The 24,435-nt window shown below is 43.4% G+C and overlaps 1 protein-coding gene across 3 annotated transcripts in view; it reads left to right on the top strand.

Annotated features, from left to right (window-relative positions):
• sema3aa (sema domain, immunoglobulin domain (Ig), short basic domain, secreted, (semaphorin) 3Aa) overlaps window positions 1-24,069 on the top strand; it is a 75,874-nt gene extending 51,805 nt beyond the window's left edge. For 2 of the 3 annotated variants that reach the window (XM_086202023.1, XM_086202022.1), the window contains exons 3-18: window positions 5,356-5,516; window positions 7,815-7,877; window positions 11,789-11,908; window positions 12,770-12,860; window positions 12,946-13,065; window positions 14,871-15,013; window positions 15,767-15,881; window positions 15,986-16,055; window positions 18,162-18,306; window positions 18,442-18,661; window positions 18,756-18,847; window positions 18,963-19,004; window positions 19,747-19,904; window positions 21,402-21,469; window positions 21,572-21,720; window positions 22,569-24,069. In XM_086202023.1, the coding sequence (XP_086058149.1) occupies window positions 5,356-5,516; window positions 7,815-7,877; window positions 11,789-11,908; window positions 12,770-12,860; window positions 12,946-13,065; window positions 14,871-15,013; window positions 15,767-15,881; window positions 15,986-16,055; window positions 18,162-18,306; window positions 18,442-18,661; window positions 18,756-18,847; window positions 18,963-19,004; window positions 19,747-19,904; window positions 21,402-21,469; window positions 21,572-21,720; window positions 22,569-23,282 (2,471 nt within the window). In that variant the 3' untranslated portion in view covers window positions 23,283-24,069. Of the gene's footprint in view, window positions 1-4,127; window positions 4,245-5,355; window positions 5,517-7,814; window positions 7,878-11,788; window positions 11,909-12,769; window positions 12,861-12,945; window positions 13,066-14,870; window positions 15,014-15,766; window positions 15,882-15,985; window positions 16,056-18,161; window positions 18,307-18,441; window positions 18,662-18,755; window positions 18,848-18,962; window positions 19,005-19,746; window positions 19,905-21,401; window positions 21,470-21,571; window positions 21,721-22,568 lie in introns of those variants that run through there. The other variant, XM_086202024.1, reaches the window with a different exon arrangement.
• Window positions 24,070-24,435: the final 366 nt, after the last annotated feature.

The raw sequence follows: 24,435 nt of genomic DNA, 5'->3' as shown, positions 1-24,435 counted from the left end.
GTGGTGGTGGTGATTGGGGGGGCGGGGGTTCTCATACAGGTATCCGAGAGGATGTGTGTGTCTGGGTGTTTGGGGGGGGGGGGGGCTGTGTATGTGTGTGTGAGAGAGAAATGTAAGCTGCTGAGTGCGCTCACAGTTCCAATAGTACATGCTGCACAAGCAGAAATACTGATTGGATTACAACTTTGTCTGGAGAGAAGTGTGTGTGTGCGTGTGTGTGTGTGTTCAGAGAGAATTGATGGAGGTAAATATGCATGTCACCTTAAGGGCGTGGAACTGTAGATGTTGCAACTTAGAGTCAGAGTGAATTCCCTTTGACCCTGTTTCTTTGTGTGTGTGTGTGTGTGTGTATTTGGCATACGCACAGTAAGTGTGTCTGTGTGAGATTCGCTCGGTTGCTATATTTTGTATGAGCTGTGTCGTGCGCTCTCCGTGTGTCTCTCTGCTCCAAACGAGCGTGTCTGTGTTTAGGTTGGAGGTCCTGAGGTGATCACGCCCCAGTTCCCCCAGTTCTCCTAACCGCAGCAGATCCCAGCTCAGATAAAGCCTCTTCTGTCTGTGTATTTACCTCAGTCTTTGCCAGGGATGTGTTGAAATATGCGTGTGAAGTGAAGCTGGAAAAAAAAAGAAAAGAAAAGAAAGAAGGAAGAAGTCACTCCCGGAGGAAATAAGGAAAAGACAGAAGATATTGTTATTTACTTCTTTGTCCTCTCACTCTTTTTCCTCCCATGTACGTCTCAATTTTTCCTGTCATCCATCAAAAGTGATTTCTACACGGAGAGACCTTTCCCATGTTTGAGTATTTTGGCTGCGTGCCGCATCTATTTCTCTCTTCTTCTTCTTCTTCTTTTTTTTTTAAACTTCATCGTTGAAATATAAGAAGACCTCCTCTCGTGTTCTGTTGGCTGGAAATCGCATTTCCTTTTCTCCATCTCATTTCCTGACCCCGCGGTGTCATGTGGGGGTTATCTGAGCGGCGACCACATGAAAACGCAACCCGTGAGGCCTTGGCGCCTAAATTCTGCATCATCTTGTTGCATTTTTTTTATTATTTTTATTTATTTTTGTGTGTGTGTGGTAGATTTGATAGTGTGGCAGTATGGAATGTCCATTGTAAAATGAATCACATTCACACACACACATGATCCCACACACACATACGCTCAACCGATCTGTGGTACAGTACAAATACTTAACAGAAAATCTCCATTCATGCCCTCCCACTCGATTTCCTTCCAGTCCCAAAACCGAAATCCAAACTGACGCAGATGAGCTGCAACCGCCTTTATTAGGTGACGACCACTCCCTCTCACTGCCCTCATCCACACCGCTGGTACCCGATACACACGCACACACACACACACACACACACCACTTCCTCCGTCTCCCCTTTTCCATCAATTCCTTCTTTTATGTAGACACAGATGTCCAAGATCTTACACACTGTGAGTGGGCGCAGATGGCTCCTATAGCAGCCCGTCAATCAGAGCTTTTGTGGTGAGAGAGCAGGGAGATCACAATCCACCGGACTGAGAGCTTGCGTGCCTGTGTGTGCCTGTGTGTGCGTGTGTGTGCGTGTGAATATATCTATAAACGTATATACCTGTTTTTGTGCACCGACTGTGTGTCTATGTGTGTCGGTGATATGTGGCGACACTGATGATGATGGATGATGTTTTTGCGATAGTGCGGTTGATGGAGGAGAACCTGCGGTACAAATTAAAAGCACATGTTCCGTATCCAAGCAGAGGAGTACGGTTCTTTAATTGTGCATCAAATATGAGTTATTATTGCTATATTTCAGAGCAGCGTACACTGTATAAACGGCAACATTTTTTAATGATGTATTTGCCTAATATTTATTCACGAACATGTACCGTCTTGGATGATGGCGATATATTGATCGAATAAAGATATTCTCTTAGATTTGGTTTTTACAGGCTGGCGACTGTTGCCTTCGCCATTATAGTCACATCATCGAGGAATTTGGTCAGCATATCACGCAGTATGATGCGCTCTGTATCGCTCAGCCTTGTGGGATATTGTTCGCTCTTAATATTTGTTAACTTGATTTTTCTTTCCTTTTTTTTGCAATTGCTGTTTCCTTTAATGTAGTTTGAAACTGATCAGTGAATTATACTCACTGTTTTTTACTTATTTGGTTGACTTGATAGTTTTACTATCTTGTTCGTACACATCAGTGACACGATTTTCACCCACACTAGTACTCGCCACAGACGAGTGCCACATCGTGGTTTTTTTCTGTCTTTTTCATGAGGCTCGCTATTGTTAAAAACAAAAAAATTGATACCAATATTACCAATACCTTGACTCTCTTCCGATCCGATGAGTAAAACATTTCAACGGAATCACTTTGCATTTTGCATCTGTTCACCAAAATATAAACCGATTTACCAAAATGTGCTTTCATTTGTCTGTTTCACCTCGTTAGTTTTATGTTTCGGTATTTTTTCTTCTCAAAGAAGTTTTTACAAGATAAAAAAAAAAAATAGTGACAAGGTGTCTTTCAGGACTCAGAAGTTTAATACCTAGTGCCAATTTTCATGGAGGGGTAATCCAGGGTTAACTTGGTGTGGAAAAGGAGGAGTAGATATTCGTTTCAATGAAACCAAACCTGATGTTTTTGTGTCTTTTGATTGTGGATGACATGTTAACACTTTTCTAACATCTGGCCAGTCGAACTCTTACATCGAGTCATGTGCAGGTTTTCATTTCGCTTGACGTTATATTGTGAGTGCAGTTTACACTTTTTGGCCACTTCAACAGAAGTGCAGGTACAGTCCCATTCTCCTTTGTCCTAATTTACATAATAACCCATTTACAGCTAAATGCCACACACACACACACACACACACACACACACACACACACACACACACACACACACACACAGTGTCTCCTGCAGCCCTGAGTCCATATGAATTATTCAACCAATCACACAGCTGAACAGTCTGAACTGTGTCCCTGATTGGGACTTGCTGTTTTCACCTCTCATGTCTCACGCTATACCTGAGTGACATGTGTCTGGACGTTAATGTGTGTGTGTGTGTGTGTGTGTGTGTGTGTGTGTGTGTGTGTGTGTGTGTGCGCGCGCGCGCACGCCAACACATTTAAGAAGTTGTAATTTCATACAGCTGAACATATCGATTAAGTGTGCGAGAACATGTCTGAGGCTCAATTTAAGCTTATTGTGATTGTTTTATTGAGATTTCATGAAATAAATCCAAAAATATTTGAGATAAAATACACTTTGTTGGTTGTTTAACACCAGTAAATGTAACCCGAGTTCTACGAATACGTAACGAATGAAAGGAAAATCCAGCGTTAAGTGTTTTACTGCTAAAATACTTGTATTATAATCAACTGAAGCTGCTACACTGACCATGGGAACCACGAGTAACCGTGTGTGGCCCGGGCGACAGCTGGTGCCAGATGTCACTTTAACATCAGGAAATGGTTAACTTCGGACGGATGTTGAGTTTTTAGTTGAAAATTAAAATCCGGCTAAGATAGTATCGTCAAACTCTTTAAGACTTAAAACCAACATAATATCAACGTTAAAATGTCAATTTCTCGTGGATGTCATATGACATTGGGAAGGATTTTCGTTCGTTGAGAACACGACAAGAGCAACAAGTTACAGATGTTGTCAGTATTCTCCGCTTTAGCATGAGACATCGTTCTTACCTCAACCGTCATGGCCGTGACCATATGGGTGGCCAGACGGGTGCCTTCTAGTAGATATCAACACGGCTCTCCTGACATATAAAATGACATACAACTGTGTAAAACAGTGTGTTTACAAGTCATCGAAAGGAGTACGAAAGAGGCAGCAATTCAACATTGTGGTTATTTGGTTCCATCGCACATTAAATAAATTAAATCACTGCGTCTCCATGATCCTGTAGTTAAAACAATCTATATGCACATGGGGAAGCTGATAACGCCTGTGGAAAAATGCTGGAAATGTATACAGCTGAGTATCCTGCTTCAAATCTCGTTGGGAAAATGCTTCAGAAAACACAGCTGGCACACAGCTGCGCCCAACACCGGCAGATAGGAGCTGGTGTAGTAGATAAACGGACCCATCGGTGCACCACACTGGTGTATTTGAAGCTTCAGTGAGGTGCCGGAACATTGTAAGACGCTAAAACAGTTTTTAAAATCTGGATTTCCTCTCTTTAGAGAGATGAACACCGTTCTTCTTAAAGATGTTCCCTCATGTAAGGGTTTTAAATGATGAATGTATGGAGAGAACCGACACATCCAGAATATCCCATAGTTCCTCAGTCAGAGACCCTTCTGCTCTGTATAGTACTGGAATTAAGCGTCCACATCATGGACAGCTCCTTTATGATTTTTTTTTCATGCAGTCACTGTAAGTACAATGCTAACGTTATGCTACATCACCAGATCTAGCTCTGAATGTCCACAACCAACCTCAGTCGTCTTGTTTAGCCATTTTGTTTGCAGCCTCCATTTTTACAACACGTAAATTGCTTCAAAATTTGAAATACTTACATTCTGTGGAATAAATATTAAAGTATCTCAACCTTGTGTGAACTACAGACCTTTTTCAAGCCTTGAAATGAAACCCTTAAGAAAAGGGAGCTACACTATCAACGATGCTAATACTAGCTAACCTCTTGACTCCCTCCTGCATGCGAAAGCATCTGCATCTCTTTGTCGCTACACATTATTCTAGCTTTTTGATACATCTTCATCCATCCGTATTAAACCTTGATCTAATTTGAGAACCTATAAGTTAAATTACCCTTGAGTTAAAATGCTTCATTTGACCGAGGTTGATACACTGAAATCATCTGACCAAGGTTGCATTCGAGTTCAAACTTACCAGTAAAAAAACGGCAAGCATCCATGCACTGGCGACCCGTCAAACACTAGATCGGATTCAAGGTTCTGTCATTTGTTTTTTTTATAAAACTGAACAAGTATTGGCAGCCTACTTCCTCTCCAGGCCTCCAGAGCTCTAATGATCAAGGCTGGTGGGTAGAGGGCAGCTCTAAAGAGCTTCTGGGTCCACTGAAAATTTCAAGGTTAAAATCAAGACGAACATGGCCTTTGTTAGCTTTTAGCAGTCTTTTAGTACTTTATTATTGCGTTACTCTTTCAAATGTACGGTGATTTTGTATGTTAATTCTGTCTGCTTCACATTGTTCCTTTTATACTGCACGTGTCATTTTACTCCCTGACGTTGTGCACAGCACCTCAGTCCATCCTGCTAGTTTTTAAACTCAAGTTTTGTCAATGTTTCACTCGGATCCCTCGGTCACTAACATTTGTCTTTTTTTTTTTTTTCCTATTTCATTCCAGAAATGTTAGATTCCAGTAACCTCGTCACCTTCGACGGTTTGGCGAACAGCTCAAGCTATGACACGTTCCTATTGGATGAGGAGCGAGGGAGACTCTTGGTTGGGGCCGAAGACCATATCTTCTCATTCGACCTCGTCAACATCAACAGAGAACACACACAGGTGAAAGTCATCCGCACTAGACTTTATTTTGGCTTTGAAGTTGACGCTTCTCCTCTCTTCTCTTCTCTCTGCTGCTTCTTCTGCAGTATATCACTATATCTCTCTGCGATTGTCTCTCTTGGTCCAGACAGGGCGGTCTTTAATTCCATTACGCCGCCTGTAATAGGTTAACAGGCTGTTTATCTGATTCGACCGGCTATCACAGACCGACATGTACTTGCCTACAGGCTGCTGAGAGCTTAACAGGCAAATTAGTGTTGAAAAATACATCAACAATGTAAAGAAGGAGAATGTCTCTCCAAATGTATTATTTGCCCTTGGCTCTAAAGTGACCCCCCCCCCCCCCCACACACACACACACACACACACACACACAATTCCACTTTTTTGTTCTGGTCTTTGCATCACTCAAAGATAAAGGCCAAAAAGCAGTGATTAAGCAAATCTAATGTAATTACCCTGAAATGTGCAGCGCAGATTCCCAAGAGAGAGAAACTCAGCTGATCTAGAAAGGAGATAAATCGAGGAATAGAATGAGGAATGCGAGTGTGTGTGTGTGTGTGTGTGTGTGTGTGTGTGTGTGTGTACGCGCGCGCCAAGGACACACGCCGAGATATGGCATTGACATAACACTTGAGAAGTACAAGCATGTGCATATATTTCCACTGTCTGTCCACATCTGTGAGGCCACCAGTGAAAAAGTGAGCTCAACTTCAGCCAGTTTTTCACTCCATAGTCATCCTCTTACTCATTATAGCTCACATATGTACTCCCATACACACCATGTGTGTTTATAATTCATGTGACACCAGGGTCCACATGTGGATTCGCCCTTGAGGACAGTACACAAGCTATTATTTATTCGACAATGAGCATTATCTCTTCCAAAACAAAGTAGCAAAACCATGCCTTCTATTCATATACCAAGTGAAAAGTGCAACCATGTGGTCCAGATTTTAAGTGCATCTCTCTTGTAGAGGCCATAATTTGAACCAGGACCTATATTCAGACTATAATAAAGTCTATATCACCACTACATATGCAGCACAGAGAGAAACATTCTTAACTTTGCCTGCAGATGTTGTTCAACTTGACAAAAACATAGGCGGCCTTTACTTAAATGCTCACATTCCTCTATTATTCCCAAAACCACAATATTTGCAGTTGGACAGGCTCATTTAAACATCATATTCCAGTTGGATTTTCAGGATTCTGCCTTTTTGTGTGTGTGTGTGTGTGTGTTTTTTTTTTTTAATTTTCAGATTAATTGTGTAAAATATGCCGATATTAGATGTCTGGTAGGAGCATTCTTTAAACATGTATAAAATATATTTGGACAAGTAAGCTCATGGTCTCCAACTTCCAAAAAATCCATTCAAATCTTATTCATCATGAGGCAAATCATAAAAAGTTAAACAGCTGATCAACAAGTAAAATCTGTTTCTTTACTTTCACTTCTTTTCTACGTTTGGATGCAGCTGATCCCTCCACTGTAAGATCCGTCCATCCATTTTCTTCCGCTTATCTTGTTAAGGGTTGCGGGGGGGTGGGGCCTATCCCAGCAGACTTCGGGCAAGAGACAGGGTTCACCCTGGACAGGTCACCAGTCCATCACAGGACCAACACATAGAGACAGACAACCATTCACACTCACAGCCACACCTACAGTCAATTTAGAGTATCAATCAGCCTCGTCCCCTCTTGATGTCTTTGGACTGTGGGAGGAAGCTGGAGTACCACACAGGAACAGGGAGAACATGGAGACTCCACACAGAAAGATCCCGTGCCTGAGCCGGGACTCGAACCCGGAACCTTCTTGCTGTGAGGCGACAATGCTGACCACTGCACCACCGTGCCACCACCACTGTGAAATATAGACCCTTATTTATCACACCAGTGCAAGGCATTCCAGTCTTTCTTTATTCACGGTTCGTTTCCTGCAGAGAAAGACCAATGTGAAAAAAAATGACAAACATTCTTTTGGCCAACATAGAAAGCCACTCTTCCAAATGACTTCAAAACAGCAGAGCACGCTCCAAGTTCGAAGCTAATTGCGTGAATGGTTCTTGAGATAATCCAGGCTAAGTCAGACATGCAGACAGAGATGTTTTATAGATAGACGTGTACTGAGGTGATGTCATCGTTCGTGGTTCATGGGGAAATAAGCATAAACGAGGGACTCTAAATATAAGATAAAAGTCATCTGAAGTCATTTTCCTGGAATTAAACACATCTCCCTTGTATTAAATCTCTCCACCTTTGACATCACGTGACTTTGTCTACTTCACTTTTACACAGATTGCGTGGCCTGCCACCCCATCCAAGAAGGATGAGTGCAAGTGGGCAGGGAAAGACCTCGGGGTAAGTGTAACCTCACCATCATGTTGAGCTCTTCCCTACAATTTTTGCTTCTATTGTTACTCAAATTATACGTCCTTTATATGTAACTCTATGTAATTCTTGTAATTTCTTTGCATTGGGACGTTTGGTGGCCTGACCACGTCAAATATGCAAACAACAATGCAGGAGTGACGTAGCTGTCTGGATTTAGCCTCCTTACATCCCCGTTGGCACTGCAGAGGAAAGAATTTGCCTGTGAATTTCAAAGATTTTGTGTGGTTGTGATCACAACCCTGGAAGCGGAAGAAGCGCGAATGTGATGTTGAAGTCATGTGTCCGTGCCGTAGTTTGTTAATAAGGTAATGTTAGCTTTTTACCCGTAACCATTGAATTTACTCTTCATGAATCATAAAAGAGGTGTTCATTGGGGAAGCTTATCCTGCCACGCAGCTTATTTTTGGAAATGATCGAAAATTCAATGTAAGAACCCCCATGAGCGTTGGTCCCACAGCAATGCTAACTTCTAGGTTTGCCTCCAAAATGACGTCATCTGTGCCGCATTCTCTGGCACAAGGACAATGATGGGCTATCTCAAAGGGGTTTTTTTTGTCCATGTGACGCCCAGTTTTCTGTTGGGAGGACATTTTAGGTGCGTATTTATACGGGAGTGTGCTGCTGAGTTCTTGTTATCCTCTGGAGTGCTGGCTCACATGCATCTCGGTGCAGGTTTACCCATGTGGCTTCAGCTCTGTTTGTGTGTGCAAGGGTGTTACTGTGTGTTATCTTTGTGTTTGGTTAGGGCCTCTCTGTGTTGTAGCTGATCTTAATTTCATGCCTGGATAAGTCTGGAGTGCAACGACTGCAGGGTTTAGGGATTATCCAGAGTTACATAGTCCTTTTAAAACTGAGTCAAACTCACAGCCGGCGTTTTAGGTTTCAGACACAAAACAAAAAGCAAAGTCACAACCATGCAAGCGAAAGAACGCATTTGTTCCCTCACAAAAGCAGGGAGAAAACTAAAACAAATCACAGCAAAGTATTTGCACTGTGAAAATGTTTACCCTTGAAAATGAGCCGGTGAGAGCAGAGATGGAGAGGCCTTGATTAGGACATTAGAAAAGCATTCACAGCTCCCAAAATGATGCAACCACAATTTACATCAGCAGAGCAAACATAACAGCTGCCCCGCTCAAAATGCCTGATGGCTGTATCATTCTCCTCGGTAAAATGAGTGTGTAATAGGCCACGGCCCAGGTTGGCAATCCTGCGAACGAGGCATTCAGTTGCTAGAGTGTGGACTGAGATTTTCGCTGCCTGATGTTTCAATTATTTGTCCAGCTGTTACAGGTATTAAAGGAAAAGTAATCCTCCAAGGTTACCCTGCGTTTCCAATGCATTTACCATATTCAATTAGGGACCTCTGCATAAAATTGGCTCAACTCATCCAAACACACAAATACATCCAGTCTTTTCTCTAGTGGAAAGTTATCATTGACACCCCGTCCAAAGAGGGTCATTAATATTATCCGGTAATGACTCGTGGCTTCTGCGGGTATTGTGGTTTTCATATGATATCAGGGAAACCATTTTCCTCCTAAGGGACACGGCAGGTCACATGAATGATTTCTCTAACTAATGTCTGTCAGTGTTGAGGTGCAACCTACCCACCCTACCGCATAGCTAATGGGTCTAGCTTTGAAGGGAGCCGTGTAGAATCCTAAACAGGACTGACACTGGTTGTAATAAGGGCGTGAGAATGATGTGGACTTGTGCTGCTGCTGTTCAGCAATAGGAAACAGAGGGTAAAGTCATTAAGTCACACAGTCACATACGTGCAGGGTTGAGGTCAAGACATAAAGCAAGTTCCTCCTGTGGCGGAACTGTCCCAACTTTGGAATACCAGATTAATGGCAAAATGTACAAGTGAATCCTACCCAAACATGATATATTAAAATTAAAAGCATTCATATTAAATTAATATTTGCCATTTTTGTTAAAATGAAACTGGAGCTAGCAGCAGGTTAGTTTAGTTACGCTGCTAAAATAAGCTAATCTTACCGTCCAAAAATCTGCATACAGCGGCATACATCCTCCCTGTTTTCAATTACAAGGTAAAAAGAAAAATCCTAGGCAGATTTGTTCACACCAGAGAGAGTAATTTTAGCCTTTAAACTAGGATGACTTGCTGCTAAACCAGAACTAGCTGCCACTTAGCCAAGTTTAGCGGAATGCTAACAGTTTTAGCTGCTAAAGCAAGCAAACTGTCTGGCAGCTCCAGATTTACACAGAAAACAAACATGCTAGTAGCCTTATTTCATTAGGTTCGTTCATTACTTCTCTCAAAGCTGAGGCTAGCAGCCTGTTAGCTTACTTTAGTTGTTAAATACAGTTGAGCTGCTAAACTAAGCTGAGCAGCTGCCAGCTCCAATTTCCGAATATTAACAAGAGAAAAATTGCCATCAATAAGGAACAACATCTGCCTACATCCTTATGTATTTTCCCTGTTTCTGTGTACAGCGTAACAAGCATCCTAGTAGGTAGATATTCTTACCAATGGAGAGAGTAATTTTAACCTTTATGCTAAGCTAAACAACATGCTGGTAAACCGGAACTAACAGAGATTATCTCAGTTTAGCTGCTATATAAAGTTTAGCTCCTAAATTAAGCTAACTTGCTCCAGTTTTACAAGAGAAAATGCCAGCCAAAAGGAACACAATCTGCCTACATCCACATGTATCCTCACTGGTTGCTGGGACAAGCTAAACAAACATGTAGACAGATTTTGTCGCCATTGGGGAGAGTCATTTTAGCCTCTACGCTAAGCTAAGATGACCCCTTGCTGGCTGCAGCTTCATGTTTAATGTACAGATGTTGGAGTAGTAATATCTTTTCATCTGTTTGCAAGAAACCCGATTTCTCAGGAGAAGGAACTAACATTTTGACTAATGGCATTGCAATTCTGTTTTTTGGAAAAGGTTCGCAGTGTTTGTTCGTTGTAAATAAACTCGGTGAATTCTTGTATCCATTTGTGTCCCATTGAGGGGATATCATGAAGGCATCAAATGGAAACGATTCAAACCCTGAAGAGATACATGTGTTTGAGGGAGGGAGAATAATTTGGCTGTCTTCGTGAGATGTGCGTGCTTGATTTCCAAATCCCAGAGCAAAATGTGTATGTATTTGTTAGGTGTATAGTCAGCATGTATTTATAATTAGGAAAAACCCCAGCCCTAATCTCTTAAACACATGTGCCCAAATCAACTCCTTGAGGCCGCTAATAACCCTCCTACATCAACCAATCCAGTTGATTAGCACTCTAATAAACAGTCTCACACCACTGGGACTGTCAACATGTGCTGGAGCGCCAACCCACACACCCTCGGTAAATCCAAACATATGGATCATTAAAGATCTGAAGTGGATTTGCCTGATTTGACTTACAGGTGGGATTTCCTGGAAGGAGACTCAGTTTCTAAACCAAGTGGAAAGTCCCGGGTTTAAAGGAATTCCACCTGAGCTTTTCTTCATAATGACTCATTTTGTATTAAAGTCGAGTGGGAGATTTTCACGATTCGAGGTGCAAAGAATATTTTCCGAAAGGGTAAACGTTTTCTGTTTTGCAGGAGGGAATTCACTATTTTGAGATTAATCATAACATCTGACAGCCCTCTCAAAGAAAAAACACAAGTTTATACATTGCGCTGTACTTCTCAGGTGTGGTTACATCATAAACAGATGCAGGTTTTGATAACAAGACACGATGAGCGGAAATTTGGAGTCATGAGTGGGTTTTTTGGGGGGGGGGGGGGTTTGGCTGGAAACACGGTGGTGTGATCTCACCGAGGGGCAACAAAAGAGCCGTCGGTGCATCTCTGAAGCTGCTATTTCTCCTTTCAGAAGTTTTTATCTTCGCTTTCTTGTTTTTCTTCTAGAAAGAGTGCTCGAACTTCATCCGGGTGCTCCAGCCATACAACCAGACTCACCTGTACATCTGTGGCACAGGAGCCTTCCACCCCATCTGTGCTTATCTGGAAATGGGCAAGAGGGCAGAGGTACATTAGAATCATGGAGAAATATATATATGTATATATATTATCCACTCCAGCAGCCATTTTCATTTTTATGCTTTTTAAATTTGTAAAGCATTCTGGGAACTTTCTACCATGTCTGGAGTCTGTATCTTGCCAATTTCCCCACTGGGGAATGAAGAAAGGTTTATCTCATCTTATCTGAAATTCCAAAGGGACACGTTGCTGCGCAAATGAAACAAGACATCCTTTTCTACATGGCTACACACAGAATGAAAGTTGCCAGGTCCTCCTAAAGAATCTGTGCACTAAACTACCTCAAAGCTTACACACACACACACACACACACACACATTCCCCCCTTAAAGCGCAGCAATTTTCATTCTCCTCACTGATTATCTTCTCATCAATGTTTTCTTTTGAGAAAAATGGAGAGGGGGGAAAAAAAAAGGTCATTACGCGGTTTAACTCCAGCCGTTTGTAATTAGATCAATGTCATTACATAAAAGTTTAATCAGGCGTCTTGATCTCAGTCCACAGGTTAATCAATCTGCCAGCACGGGTCTTGCCTCCCCACAATGGGAGGGGGAATGAACACGTATACCATGCAGGTGTCCAATATAGAAACCCCTGCATGTGGCCACTTGTAGTGTTGTCACTAACTGATTTGAAGAATTGGATTTAAAGAGTCTTTTGTACTGTTCACTGTTGTGTCACCTGTTGTAAGATCTTATCGCTGCTGTCTGAATGAACGTGCGGTGCATCCCACACCAGCAGGCATGCGCTATAAGGAGAATATGTTGTAATTTGAAACACAGGCTATAAATGCACATTTAGCAAGGCCTAACGTGGCCTCCTTTTGACCTTTGACCCTTTCCACCACAGGACAACATCTTTCGGTTGGTCTCACAGTTCGAGAACGGCCGCGGGAAAAGCCCCTATGACCCCAAAATGCTCTCAGCTTCACTTCTGATCGGTGAGTTTTGATTGGTTCCAGGAAATACACATTCATTTCAGAACTGAACTTTTTATCCCTTACTGTGCTTTCTTCTTATTGGCAGATGGAGAGCTGTACTCTGGCACATCTGCAGATTTTATGGGAAGAGATTTTGCTATTTTCCGAACACTGGGAGATCACCATCCAATCAGAACAGAGCAGCATGATTCAAGATGGCTTAATGGTAAAAAGAATTACCCTACAAATGGTGGAAAATATGAATTTTACTCCCTAAGAGCCATTTTCTTCCAGGAGTTTATATGTTATTGTTTTTGTTTTGTTTTTTCATTTTTGCATATGGTTTAACAAACTATAATTCTAAAGTAGAGCTGGATACGTTTGACTTTAATAAACCTCAGCTTTTCAATACAAAGTGGAAGCAAACCCCTGTCATCGCACATTTTTTGGTGGAAGAATATCATCGTGCTTTCCAAATGGACTTTGAAGCATAAAAAAACCCTCAAAAGCCTCAGTCTCCGATCATTTCCATTCATGCGCAGACATCAGATATCAGAGCCCATTCACAAAATTACTAGGTTTGCCTTCGCTAGTAAGATTAGCGCAACCATGAGGGTTATTGACTGTTCAGTCTGTCTGGGCTGTCTTTCGGCACCACCGAGGGCTTAGGGAGCCACAAAAGGTCAGTTTGAACCTTTCCCCCCCTCAAGCTGTGCCATCCTTTTTTCCCCCTTCTTTCCCACACAACTAATCCGCTCTCAGCTGTTTTCCTGTAGTGGAGTCGAATTCCGCTCCACAGCCTCCCACAGCACTATCAAAAATCATACAAACACTAAATATCTGCAGCACTGATCACCGCCGCGTTAATAAAAGAGCCATTTTAAAAAGGAAGAAGTCGCGTCTCGACGTTAATCCCCCTCATCGATCTTTCACCTTGCTCAAACAAATACTGAAGGGAGTGTATCTATTCCCTTCTCCACAAAGGAGGGATTGTAATTGCATGGATTAGTGGGATGGGGATTTTCTATTGGGGCTTTATCAACAAGGTTACATGGTACTTAAATGTAACAAGAGAGGAACTTTTAATAACGTTTGACTATAAAACAAGAAGGATTTAGGGTTAAACGGTAGCTTTCGCCCTGCCAGGTTTGATTTTTGCATTTATTTTCGCGTCTACTTGGATGGATGTTGGATTAAAACTCCTCTGAGTAAATCGGCCTTTTTAGATGGGAATTACGTGGAATGAAACGCGTGATCTCACGAGCCCCTTTTTGTATGAATACACAGTTGACTTTCCGAATGTGTAGATTTAATGGCACATATTCACAATAGACGTATGAAATGTGTGTGGGGTTACATGAATCATACTAGAGGTCTGGCACTTACACAAGAGCTTATAAATCTGCTTCCCACTTTGGCCACACTGGCTTTTTTCACAGCTACTCTATATCCTAAACGGCCATAGAGGTGTAACATGGCACTGCTTGTTTCCCCTCCAGCTAACCCCTTAGCTTTTAGACACAGGCTCGTTTTCCACATGATGACGCCTCAGTGACTCTGCCCCCCCCCCCCCCCCCCAGCCCCCAGTCCTTATACCCCCACAAAGTCCCAGCCTCAAGGCCTCAGCTTGCCCGTTTAGCTTTGATTTCCTCTTGCACTTAACGTTGAGATAAATTTATTCAAGTGCTACCCGGGACAATCAGAGCCATGTGTTTTTGCGAGGATGTGGTCTAGAGACAGGGTTTATGTGGGATTTGGACTTGGAGTGCTCAGTTGGGGTAAAGTCAGATACTGTAACACTAGGGTGTAAAGTGAATGGCTGTTATTACTGAGCCGTGACTGGAGAATATCATGGAGGATTGGTTTCGGAGGTGTAAAATAGGGGGGAAAGACTTGTCATTGGGACAGAGGTTGGGTTGTAAAATGAGGTTTGTGTGGAGGGTGTGTGTGTGCGTTATCAACGCATATTTTAATATCTTGAAGAGCTTTTATCATGCGTTTTACTCACCACATAAAATATTTCCTCTGTAGATCCCAGGTTTATTGGCGTACACTTGATCCCAGAGAGCGACAATCCTGAAGACGATAAGATCTTCCTGTTTTTCAAAGAGAATGCCATGGATGGAGAGCACACGGGCAAGGCTACCATCGCCAGGATAGGACAACTGTGTAAGGTAACAACACACACAAACAAAAAAAAAAAACCTGTCGCTTTAAAGGAACACCGCAACTTTCTGGGAAAAGAAATTTGTTGTTCATCCTCCCTAGAGCCGAGGGAAGGTAGATACTCTTCTCTGTCCACTCATTAGGAAGCTAGTAAGCTTAGCACAATGAATGGTAGTGGATGGGAAGTGTTAGCTACCAGTATTCTGGTAGATAAGGTTCCAGACCATTGTTAGCCTAGTCCTCAATCTCTTAAAATTAGTCGCAGCAGTGGCTCTTCTAAATGTCAATAAACCTTTTGTGCTGTTGTTTGGAGGTGCTGCGTCGAATCACTGCGCCCAGTTAGGAAAGTAGTTCCAGCTATGGATGTGACTCTGAAATTGCAACGTCCTTCAATCAAAGATATTTGTTTTGTAGCACATGCGATGCAAAACCTTTGCAGGTGAACACTGTCTCGGAGAAAAGTTTAGGCTCATTTGATGACTCTTGACAGAGGTATGCAAACACTTCTCATCCACTGCTGTTCATTGTGCCAAGCTAACTGGCGCTCAGCTAGCTAATGCACACAGAGAGGAGGGATGGGTGTCTGTCTTCTTTTCTGGCTCCGGGGAAGATATTGAAAAAAACGTTTTTACCACAAAGTTGTTAGTGTTCCTTTTAAGCAATGCAAATGTTTAGTCTGAAATAAATAAATCTGACATATCAATGCTCTATGTGTTGGTGTCTCCAGAAATCAGTTGATGTACTTTGTGTTTGCAATGCAGAACGACATGGGAGGTCACAGGAGTCTCGTGAACAAGTGGACCACTTTTCTCAAGGCTCGGCTTATGTGTTCAGTCCCCGGGGTCAACGGCATTGATACACACTTTGATGAGCTCCGTAAGTGTGTATTCTTTATTCATGTGTGTGAATAAAAGATACTCAGATTCTTTTGAAAATGCTGCTAAACACCCCCTTCATCCTTTCTTCTTTTGTATCCTCAGAGGATGTGTTTCTCATGAGCTCCAAGGACCCAAAGAATCCAGTTATCTACGCCGTATTCACCACATCCAGGTACACTTCTCTCTCCAGATCTTTTCACAGTGACCTCCAAAATGTGCGTGAAAACACTCGAATTCTCAAGATGTGCCGGTAGTATCATTGGTTTTGTTGATTTGTTGCTAGGAGATTAAAAGGAGCTGATATTTATTCAACAGGCAACCATCCTGGACAAGTTATTTTCTCTGTATTTGAAAAACACACACTTCACATTTCCTTGAATTCCACGCTTTATTCCATCCCTTTATCTGTCATTTCCTAGCCCTTTTAGAATGACACGGCTGGATGCGAGCCACAAAGCATGCCTCTGTCAAATTCCCAGACAGCGTTCCCCATCCTATAATCCACTTACAGGTGTCTTATGGTTGCTTTCCTCTCGTATGATACGCCCTCCTCCCCTCCCCATGTCTCGCTCTTCAGATTAGAGGTTGCTTTTAGCGGATTCCCCGTTCCCCGCTACCTGCCCCCCCCCCCCCCTTACTTTTTTTCATTGAAACCTTGCCAGGGGCTTGAAGGGAAATCAGATTATAGAGCCAGAGGGGCAGAAGAAACATGATAGTCACTCAGTAGGAACGCATGTCTCTCCCCTGGCCATCGCCCCAGACATGAATTGGGTTTTCAGAGGCAGGGTGTGGTTCTATTGAAGCATGCGAAGAGGTGAAGGCGCTGGGGGGGCGGGCTAGATAATACAAGCTGAAATGGCACAGATGGTGGCACTTATGTTAATGAATTTGCATTTAGGAAAGGAGGGGGGGGGGGGGTGTTTTTGTGTCCAGTAGTGATTGTGAACCGCTTTGAAAAGAGGACAAACACTTCCACCATCAATCACCGCTAATGATAAAACCAAGAAGCTAACGCATAGCGAGAGCCGCCTTGCGTCACCAGACCCACGTATGGCTTTTCTCAGCTTTCTGGAACATTTACAAACAGAGAGGTCAGCGCGCGGTAGTGGGCTTACAACATTTGTGTGCCCGCCTGTGCGCGCGCACACACACACACACACACACACACTTTAAAATTCAATTATGGGGCATTGAGGAATTAGAGTGGTTTAATTGGTTTTCTAAGTGGTCGGTTTTCAGAGATGAATAGTGCAGAGATTCAGAGGGACCCGCTTTCAATATCGTGGCTTAATGAGGCGCAAAGAAGCTGCCACCGACAGATCTATCTTTGATTGTGCCCCAATTTGTGTGGGCTTTTTTTTTTTAGGGGGTTAACTGAATTTCTGCACCTCGTTCTCTCTCAGATTGCATGTATCTGCACAAACACATGTTCGCACTTCTTCTTCTTAAGCGTGGCGTCTTTTTCCTTTTCTCCCTCTCCTCCTGGAGTTAATTGAATTTCTCTGTAATTAACATTTCCAAATGCTAATCCATTCATCTTCCATGCTTTGGTGAGTACTGTCGACTCCGCGTACGCCAACCACTTCCCTAATTAGTCTGATACAACTTCCCATTGCAGCCAGCAAGACAAAGGACGTCCTGAATTCTTATTGAAGTATTTGTCTCCTGCGAATGCAAGAGAACCGCCATCCAAATCTAACGTACACACAGATAATGACTTCTCATGTGTGGTCGGGGTGGATAATGGTCAGATAATTCAATAACTCTTGTCGAAATATGTTTTTGGAATATCATTATGGGACACCACTCCACAGCTTAAATTGCTATCTTATGGATGAATTGAAAGCAAATGATAATTTCCCCCCTTTCTCTACGGTTTATTGACCTTGCCTGGTTTGGACTTTGTCTGGTAAGCGAAATCAAAATCCATCCATCTGGCTTGAGCGAGCATTCTCAAGAAAAAAAACACTGGAGGGGATTCAGATATGCTCTGAACCAAGGGCTTCTCTTTTGTTGGTGATGTGCCCAAATTCCTGTCTGTTCTCAAAAGGCTGGAAGCAATCAGAGAGGAGTTCCAGTCTGTCATTCCTTTACTTAGGTAATGACAACCTTGCTGCTCTCCGTCTTTGTGCGATGAAGGGTCATTTCTTCGGTAGTTCACAAGCTCCTAATCCTTTCCGTCATTTATGAGTCCCTGTTTGTTTTTGTCATCTCTCTTTGTTTCACCGCCCTCTCTCTTCATTCCATTTATCCGTCTCTGCCTGTTTTTCCACCGCAGTAACATCTTTAAAGGCTCGGCAGTGTGTATGTACAACATGGCAGACATCAGGAGGGTTTTCCTGGGTCCCTACGCCCACAGGGATGGACCCAACTACCAGTGGGTGCCTTTCCAAGGGAGGGTACCCTACCCCCGCCCTGGAACTGTGAGTCTGTGCATACAAAATCTGCATAAAACTGCTTAATTTCCTTGAATTTGTGTTTTCTATTCTAGGATGATACATTATTTATAAAGAAAAGGTAACAAGACACTGACAGTTACCTCAAATCTACCTTCGCAGTGCCCGAGTAAGACTTTCGGAGGCTTCGACTCCACCAAAGACCTTCCAGATGACGTCATCACCTTCGCCAGGGGGCATCCGGCCATGTACAACCCAGTGCACCCAATAGGTGGGCGCCCCATCATGGTGAGGACAGACGTGGACTACCAGTTTTCCCAGCTGGTGGTGGACAGAGTAGAGGCTGAGGACGGGCAGTACGATGTCATGTTCATCGGCACGGGTACAGAACGGTTATCACTTGCTTGACAGAAAGAAATATGGATCACAGACTTTCGTAAAAGTGAAAGTTTATATCCTGGTGTGTTATTTTGCAGACATGGGCACGGTGCTGAAGGTTGTGACAATCCCCAGGGAAAGCTGGCATGACCTGGAGGAGGTGGTGCTGGAGGAAATGACCGTCTTTCGGGTACGGCATGAGACTTGAGTGGGAACCGAACACGTAATGGAGAAGTTCTGAAAGTTAGTAAGAAACTGGGATATCCCACATATGAATGTTAATTGGCCGTCTTCCTTCCATACAGGAGCCCACTCCCATAACTGCGATGGAGTTGTCCACTAAACAGGTACACACTTTTTTTTTTTTTCAATAAAGAAGTGATACAAGAATTGTCGTGATGAATTGTTGTTATCATTAGAGTTTCAAGACAAGTTTTCAGTTATTTTCTTGTGCAAATGTTCAATGTAGGCAGTATCTAGTTAAAGAAATAATACATTTGCATAAATGTCCAGAACAGAAATCTGAACATTTGACAATCGCAGGATCTCGTTCTAGTGTGTTGACACATTAAGTAGATTTTGGATATCTCTTTTTATCACTCGCAAATCACAAGGTTTCTGGCAGCCATAAAAATAGAAATCTATTCCGTCACGTATTTAGAAATGAAAGATTCTATAAATCAGGCAGTGAATGATATATGAACAAAACCATCTGTATAAATGAAATGCTATTGAAGTGGAGATCTCTCCATCTGAATGCGAAGGAAATACTTACATTGAGGGGGGAAAAAGTGTTGGCTTTTTTCTCCTCCGTATTCCACAAAATAAACTAATAAATTGACTCAAAACAGTGCACTGTGTGTTTACTTTCCACTCATATAAAAAAAGAAATGGTAAGCGAAGCATTTCCCAAATCCCCAAAATGACCAGTGCATGATGAGAAACAAATGTTCTGTTTTAGCAAACATTGACATCCACCTAAATTGATCTAAATTACTGAAAGTAACCTGGTTTTAGCGGAACGTTTCCACCTGAGCCAAACAAGAACATTCACTTTTTATGTCTTTGTTGTTTCTTTGGCTTCCACAGCAACAGCTGTACCTTGGCTCGGCGTTGGGCGTATCGCAGATGTCTTTGCACCGCTGTGAGGTGTATGGGAAAGCTTGCGCCGAGTGCTGCTTAGCCAGAGACCCATATTGCGCCTGGGATGGCACAGAGTGCTCGAGATACTTTCCTACAGCCAAGAGGTAGGGGCACGCGGTCGCTGAACAAAAGCTCTTATTGCATTGTTATTTCGCCCTTGCAGGCTTTGCTGTGTAAGCTTTTTGTGTTTGTATTGTCGTCACACACCGTCCCACCTGGAAGCTATCAGAACACCTGCATACAACAACCAGCTTTAAACAGTTTGCTGAAGGGCATCCAACCTCTAACTTAGACCGCCACTGACCATTAGCATGTGCTGCGGATCCAAAAAAGCTCACACAAAACATGGAAGTCATTAAATACGCATACACAGACAAATGGGTTCTAAAAAAGTACAATCCAGCAACCTGGGATGTAGCTTCTGCTAGTTGTGGACCCCCCAATCACATATACACACACACACACACACACACACACACACACACACACACACACACACTATAGCTAAAGAGAGATGTGAATATACATCTGCTCATCCACACACACACACACACACACACTAAATTATAGCCAACAGGAGCTGTCTGACCGCTTCACCCCGCAGCCTGGAGGTATGAGCATACACACCCTCAAATTACCCTCCTCTGTATCCAGCGGCATTAGACTGACCACGACAGTGCACGCGCACACACACACACACACACACACACACACACACACACACACCACACACACACACACACACAGCATTACACTCCTTCATCTCATTCATCCAGAACTTCTCACACCAGCAGTGTAAGTAGGCCGGTGGGTATACTCTAGCTTGGCGGGTTTACAGACTAGGTGGCACACCCCGCGGTTAAGGCCAGGACTGACTCCTCGCAGCTCCCCCCCTGCACTCCAAATATTTTTCTCTCTCTCTCTCTCTCTTCTTTCTCTCTGAGAATGAGAACCAGACACTCGCTACACGTGCTCAGACAGCCAGAAAAGACAGGAATGTCAGCCCAGGAAATGTAAAGAAGGAGGGACATGAGTGAGAGAGTAGAGGAAGACAAGTGTCCCCATATGAAGGGAAGATGGAAAAGGAGTTGCTTTTTGCTTTTTTTGTTTTTTTTTATACCTTCTTCATTTCCTTCTTCTTGCCTCCTCACCTTTGGCTTACCCCACCACCCCCATCTTTGATTTTTACAGCTCCCCGTGACCGCGAGGATCACGGGAGACTCATTGGCAGTTCATTAGGAAAGCTGAGCGTAACGGTCGGCTCTACTATGGTGATGACCAGCTCCTTTTACACGTCATTTCAAGGGCGAAGCAGTGTGTGATTCATAATAGCAGCTCATCAGAAGTCAGTTGTAGGTTTATGTTTCTAACATGCTGCCTTGCTTTCTTCAACCTTGTGATTTAACAGTGGAGGGTAGGTGGAAAAAGCACCCGATTCTAGGGTTCGGTGCATTATTGTGTTGGTTCACATTGCCCCCTAGTGGATGAAATTGAGCAGTACACAGAGGAAAATGTTCCATCTCCGATGATTGTTTGTATTTTGGGGGGAAAAATGGCTCAAACTGCCAGTTCATCTAATTGTGTCGTCACTTTCTTCCCAGGCGAACCCGACGTCAGGACATCAGAAACGGAGACCCTCTCTCCCAGTGCTCAGATATTCAACATCACGGTAGCCCTCCGTCGAAACCACTCTCCCCCTTCTCCTCTGACCGCGCACTCCTCACTCATTTTAACTGTTTTTTTGTTGTTGTTGTTGTTGTTCTTTTTTCAGACGACGTTGAAGGTTTAGGAGGCAGCGTGGAGGACAGGAGTGTGTTTGGAGTGGAGAACAGCAGCATGTTTCTGGAGTGCAGCCCCAAATCTCAGAGAGCGCTCATCTACTGGCAGCTGCAGAAGCCCAACGATGATCGCAAACACGAGGTGTGTACTTAATAATAGACACGCATGTGTTTCCTATCGTAAATGATTTCCTTGATAATAAAAAAAAAAGAAATGTGCGATCCATCATGTGAGTTCAGTACGATGAAGTTGACCGTCTCCGCTGTCATGGCTTTACAATATGTTAGTAATTAACATCTGGATGACAGTAAGTCACACGTTTGAACTCGCTCATCTGTTTCAATTTAGCCGGATTACTGCAGACAAAACATCATATGTCCATCAAGAGCTGCGCCTCGTCTCATCTGTGTCATCATGTAATGACCTAACGACCTTTTAACCTTTCCCCTCGGTGACCTGCAACAGGCTGAGATCTTTGGGCGTGGATGTTTAGATTGACTTTCCAACCTATGACGTACATTTTCTTTATTCAGCTCTTCCGCTGTTTGGGTGTTCAGGGTATTTTGATTCAGTTACTGGTGAGACGATGAAATACAATCCAGGAAATCCTGTATGAGTAATACATCCATCAGTTCGAGGGCTTATCGGACACAAAAACACATTATGAGAGCGACCTGCCGAGAGACAGAAGTGTTCTACGGAGAATATGCACGTGCTTTCTGGAGGACAACGCTGGAATAGATACCGTAGCTGCTGGTGTGCAACACACAACATTTTAAGGGTCTTTTAGGCAAGAATGTAGGTGTTTAAACCTTTGAAGTTACAACTGGCCAACCTAAAATGATGGCCCTGGCTACAGGTAAGGGCCAGTTTGTGTTGAACCACAACAGACGTTCGTGCCAGGGGTAAGGTGCTCGGTACCTGCTACTACTACCTACTGTCTGCTACCTCGTTTTCATGTCTCACGCTCATATTTCTGTCTTTTTCAGATCAAGCTGGACGACAGGGTGCTTCGTACCGAGCAGGGCCTGCTGATCCGCAGTCTAACACAGACCGACACCGGCGTCTACCACTGCCAGGCAGTCGAACACGGCTTCATCCAACCTCTGCTGCGCCTCAGCCTTCAGGTCATCCCAACCCAGAGACTGGGAGACATCCTTCCTGGACTTCCCGGTGTAGGAGTCGGTGTAGGACACGCTACCAAGCACCGGGTGTGGTACAGAGATTTCCTCTCTCTCCTGGATCACCCAGACCTCAACAGCGTGGAGGAGTTTTGTGATCGTGTTTGGAAGAAAGAGCGCAAACAGAAGAAGGTGAAGGCACCCGGTGGTCAGGGTAAACCTGACAGCACCGGCGTTTCTTCTTCATTACGGCCTAAAGCTTTGCCACCTAACGCTCAAAAGCAGCAAGCTGGTCCACCCCAGAGCCGACCGTGGCTCCAGGCCGGAGCTGCAACGGTGGACGGGCCAACACAGAGCCAGACTAACCAGAGGGGTCAGCCAAACCCGGGTATGTTGACCGTCCCGGCAAATAAGAAGATGCAAAATGGCCAGAAGGGACAGAGCAGCCTGGCGAGCGCTCAGGTCGCCGGGGTGTCTCGAGTGAACAGCCAGCACGCGGCCAAGTGGAGACGGATGCAGGAAAATAAGAAAGGGCGCAACAGGAGAACCCACGAGCTTCAAAGACCCCCGCGTAGCGTTTAACCTAAAGCACAGAGATGCACACACGCGACCAGATCTACACACACAAGCACAAACCCTTCACACATGTACACGCAAACACATTCTGTAGATTGTGTATCCAATGTATGATTCAGTGACCTCTCCATAACACCTGACAGAACAACAACAAAAAAACAGCACTTGTAAGTAGAAATCCATGAAACGCACACAACAATAAATGTCTCATTCAAAGCACATAACCTGTGAAGAGGACAACGACGAGAGGAGAGCTGAAAAACTGGAATACATACTGTAAATGTGTGAGGATGTGGCTGGTTGCCTGGGATACCACCTGGCAGACACTTCAACCCTCCTGTACATAAGCTACTAAAATAAGACAAGGACAAAAATGACTAGTGAGGTGCTCAAGGGTAACCAAGCGGACTTCGAGGAGACGTTACAGATATTTACGGAAGCAGAACTCTCTGCCCACTCCAGCATGTGAACCGCAATAACAAGGAATGGATTAAAAAAAAATTCTTATTTTGAAAAGCCGTACGAGGAGAAATAGAAAGCCAGCGATAAGACAAAGCAACAACAGCACTCATAAAAGGAGGAGGAAGGAAGTTTGCACCGGTGGTGATGGTGGTGGTGGTGGTGGTGGTGGTGGTGGTGGTGGGGGGAGGGGGGGGGGTCACGGTGCAGAGAACATCATCTCCACACTGAGGCTGGGAAAGCATCGTGCATGTTGTTGTCAATCAATGTTTTAATAAGCTAGTTATTTTATTGAATTCTAGAGGCTTTTTTTTTTTTTTTTTTTTTTTACACCCTACCTAAACTATGTTATTTTTATTTTTTTTTTGGTTGTTTTTATATTTACTTTCCAAATCAGTGCTTCTATTACGGGGCATAAACACTCAAAAGTCTCATTGTGCGTCAACCCCTCTGCTTCCCGAGGATTCGGTGTAAGTTATTAAGTCATTGCTTTTTCTGGGATTTCCAGAGTCTGGGCACCCGTTGTAGGCTATGCTAAAGTCTGACATTTTTTTGTGTACATATATACAACAAACTTAACTCTCTGTGTATATACAGTACAAATACAGTACAAGAATACCACTTGATCATTATTTATTGCTCATTGTTTTGTGAAAGGGTTGCATTTATTTTTGATATGGTAATTTGTTTTTGTTTTTGT

The sequence above is a fragment of the Aulostomus chinensis genome, chromosome 4, assembly GCF_037954235.1.
Source record: "Aulostomus chinensis isolate RoL2024-O1b breed Wild chromosome 4, RoL_Achi_v1.0, whole genome shotgun sequence".
In the NCBI taxonomy this organism is placed as follows: domain Eukaryota; kingdom Metazoa; phylum Chordata; class Actinopteri; order Syngnathiformes; family Aulostomidae; genus Aulostomus; species Aulostomus chinensis.
Note: the sequence above shows the minus strand (reverse complement) of the source record. Positions and strands in the feature narration are given on the sequence as shown.